Genomic DNA, 3524 nt, shown 5'->3' on the forward strand with positions numbered 1-3524 from the left:
ATAATAATCTGTTTAACAATTTGAGCCTAAGTAAAGAGAAGCGTGGAGGTCGGGCTGAAAACTTTAAATTACGCAGTGCAGCCCACGCCCCCCCTCTCGCCCCCCACCGCCTTCTCTCTCTCTCTCTCTCTCTCTCTGCCACACACTCACACTCGCGGGCCAGTGGGCGGAGCTAAGCATAGAACTTTGAAAAGTTATTGTTACATGCCGTCACGTGATCAAACACACACGGAGACTTCGAAAACTCCGAGCAGCACACGGCGAATGTGAACTCAGTAAGCTGCAGGTTGACTCAGTAAGAAGACGAATGACGAAGGTGCTCCACGTACCCGTCTCATACCGTGCGGTCTGGTGAGAGGGCATCTCAGAACTTGGTAATGGAAGACAGACCACTGCGGACTTTATTCTGAGCGACAACAACCTTTGGGAGTTTTAACCCATACAAATGTTCTTTTAGACAGCAAGTGTTTCTTGTGAATCGCTCGCAACATACGGACACTTCGGCAGACGCTTGGATTGTATATTTATTTTCTTTCGTTTTAAGATGGAACTCGAGGAGTGTAAAATATCCGTGTGGGTTTGCCGGGAGGAGAAGCTCGTGTCAGGTCTGACGAGGCGCACCACCTGCGCCGATGTAGTCAAGGTGCTCCTGGAAGACCAGGACCAGCAGCATGGCACCACTGCAGGAATGTTGTCCGGACCCCCCCAGTCCTACTGCATAGTCGAAAAATGGAGGGGCTTTGAGAGGATTTTACCCAACAAAACGAAGATTCTACGCTTGTGGAGCGCCTGGGGGGACGAGCAGGAAAACGTCCGTTTTGTTTTAGTCAAAAACGAAGCTTCCTTACCCAACAACGGACCTCGTAGTGCTGAAGCCAGGGTCGTTCTCAGTAAAGAGAGCCCCTGCGTGTACAAAGGGACTGCCAGGGCGACAATGGCTTTTTCCCAGGAAAAGCAACGCCGGATAGTTAGGAAAGCTTTCCGAAAACTGCACAAGATCAACAAAAAACGACAAGAGGCTCTATCCAAGGACACTGCGTCAGTGGAAAAAATGGAAACACTAGTGCACCTGGTGCTGTCGCAAGATCACACCATCCGGCAGCAAATCCAGAGAATACGCGAATTGGACAGAGAAATCGACAGGTATGAAGCGAAGGTCCACTTTGACAGAATGAAAAGACACGGCATTAATTACGTGCAGGACACGTACCTGGTGGAGCCGAGCAGCCCGGACGCTGACTGCAGGGGAAGCGCCGAGCTGCTGGACACCGCCGAGGCGTTTGCGCACTTTGAGGAGTACGCCAGGCGCTGCGAGGAGGTCATCCGGCTGCAGGAGCAACTGGCCGAGCAGGAGGCGCTTATGGATAAAATCACCGCCGAGATTCAGGAGGAGCTGAACCAGAGGTGGATGGTGCGCCGCCAGGAAGAACTTTCCTTCAAAGACGCGGAGCCCGAGTGCGCTGTCAGCGCCGACCCGGAGCCCGAACCCGAGAGCGAACTGATCCTGGAGCAGGAGCGAGTTAAAACGCAGCTGGACACGAGTCTGTACATTGGGCTGCGGCTCAATTCGGACTTGGAAACGATTAAAAGTGATCTGGACCTAAGCCGGGAACTCTGGGAAGCTAAAGAACAAGAATTAAACGACTTGCTAGAGCAGGTGAACTCAATGGACATCGAGCCGGACGGCCCCCCGCAGGAAAGCGGGACTGACTCCTATAAAAGTAATCCGGTAATCGCAGAGACTGACATCTTGCCCCCTTTAGACACAAACAGTGGCTGGGTGGAACAGGCAAGGGGGCTGTCTAAAAACTGCAGCGCCAACGACGAGGACTCGGACACAGGACTGAGCTCGATGCATAGCCAAGACTCGGACACCCCCGCCCCGGTCTTTGAATCGTTGGTTTAGCAAGGGGGGGGCATCCACGATAACTCCACGTTCGGGGAGGAAGACGAAGGGCTTAACCCCGCACCTGTCCGACAAGGGGTACAAATGGCGCAGGTGCTCGAGTTTACCCGCAGCTCAGGGAAGGTGCACTTAAAACACTGCGAGAACGTTACTTCGGTGCGGCCAAAAACACCCAAGTATAATTTATTCATGTTGTTTTTTTTACTAGATGTCACTAGTAGTCATTTTACGAGGGTGCTATAATTTGGGCATCTTAAGTGTGCACTCGGTTTTTACGGCACATATGCATATATGTTTAAATATATCCTTTTACGTTTTGTCCAATTTGGCCAAATTTTTGTTTGTGCTGTCTGTTGACAAAGGTAACTGAGCACCTGACAACTTATAAATGAATAAATAATGCAAAATGAAATACCTGCTTTCAAGTTTGACATCCATAAGAAAAAAAATCAGTTTGTAATTCTGCCTGCGTATTAGACAACTTACTAACTTTAAGATCTAATAATAATCATACATTTTATTTATATAGCGACTTTTCCATGCTCAAGGCATGGGCTGACTGAAACAAGTCATTGTCGAGCACATGTTAGAAAAGATACAGGCTTCATGTGAAACATGTGAAAAGAGTGCACAGCCTAGTCTGGTGGTGTAACTAAATGCAGCAAGTCATTTTTGGGGCAGAACCGACCAGCCGTATTCCGTTTCACTCGGTGATCGGGTTTATGAAATGTCTTCCACATGCTCTACGATCATTTGTTCTGTTTTATTGAACATACCACATCATAAATAAGCTACTTTTATAACCGGATACTGTTTTCATGTGAGCTTAAATAATCGAGGAAAAACTTGGTTGGAAGTGTGACATGAAACGTCCAGCATTTGAAACATGTTGTTGTTTACAGTTCTGAGATTTTGTAACTGGTTCATTCACATGAATAAAAAGAATAAATTGCAAGTTTTCCTGTAAGCTTAATAACCTTATGAGCTGTCGGACATATCGGTGTATAATCAAAAAGTCTTTCATAACAATGTGAGAAGAAATTCCAAAACCCAGCTGAGTTTGAAAAATTGGTGGTATTAGAAAACTGGTGGATTCAAGGAATAAAGGATTTTGGCGCTTCATCAGCCCCTCATCCTCGGAGTCTCATGGGGTAAATCTCGAAGCCGTGCCGCTATGACACTGATCGGACTCTTTGGATGCTGAAGTACAGGTTTTTGAATTGTTTCCAGCACGGTTACCGTCTCCGTGTTTAAACTTGTGCAAATCGTGTCTTACTGCCGTGTACTTCACAGGACATTGTGTAATTCAAGTTGTTGTTAAAAGTGAGTTTATAATCAGGAGGGTCCTGCTGCAGTAGTTTAGCTGCTAATCCCTTTTCTTGTCCGTGCGTCACAGGGATTGCACTATCCGGTCATTAAAGAAAATGTGATGAAAGCAGACATTTGAAACTTCAGCCACTACTTCAGCGGGTAATCTTAGGCAGTCCTCAAATCTCTTTCTGGGGTGGTCTGACTTGGCCGCTTGCTCACAGTACAGTGCGTACTTCATTTTATTCTCTGGTTTTGCCCACACAACAGCTGCTTGTGGCTAATTTGTAACATAAAAGACTTGCTTTCT

At 47.2% G+C, this 3524-nt stretch overlaps 1 protein-coding gene across 1 annotated transcript; it reads left to right on the forward strand.

Annotated features, from left to right (window-relative positions):
- Positions 1–214: 214 nt before the first annotated feature.
- rassf10b (Ras association domain family member 10b) lies at positions 215–2861 on the forward strand. Its single transcript, XM_039750061.1, has one exon. It carries the CDS (start codon positions 545–547, stop codon positions 1904–1906), a length of 1362 nt encoding a protein of 453 aa, XP_039605995.1. The 5' UTR covers positions 215–544; the 3' UTR covers positions 1907–2861.
- Positions 2862–3524: the final 663 nt, after the last annotated feature.

This window comes from Polypterus senegalus, chromosome 1 (assembly GCF_016835505.1).
Source record: "Polypterus senegalus isolate Bchr_013 chromosome 1, ASM1683550v1, whole genome shotgun sequence".
Taxonomy (NCBI): Eukaryota; Metazoa; Chordata; class Cladistia; order Polypteriformes; family Polypteridae; genus Polypterus; species Polypterus senegalus.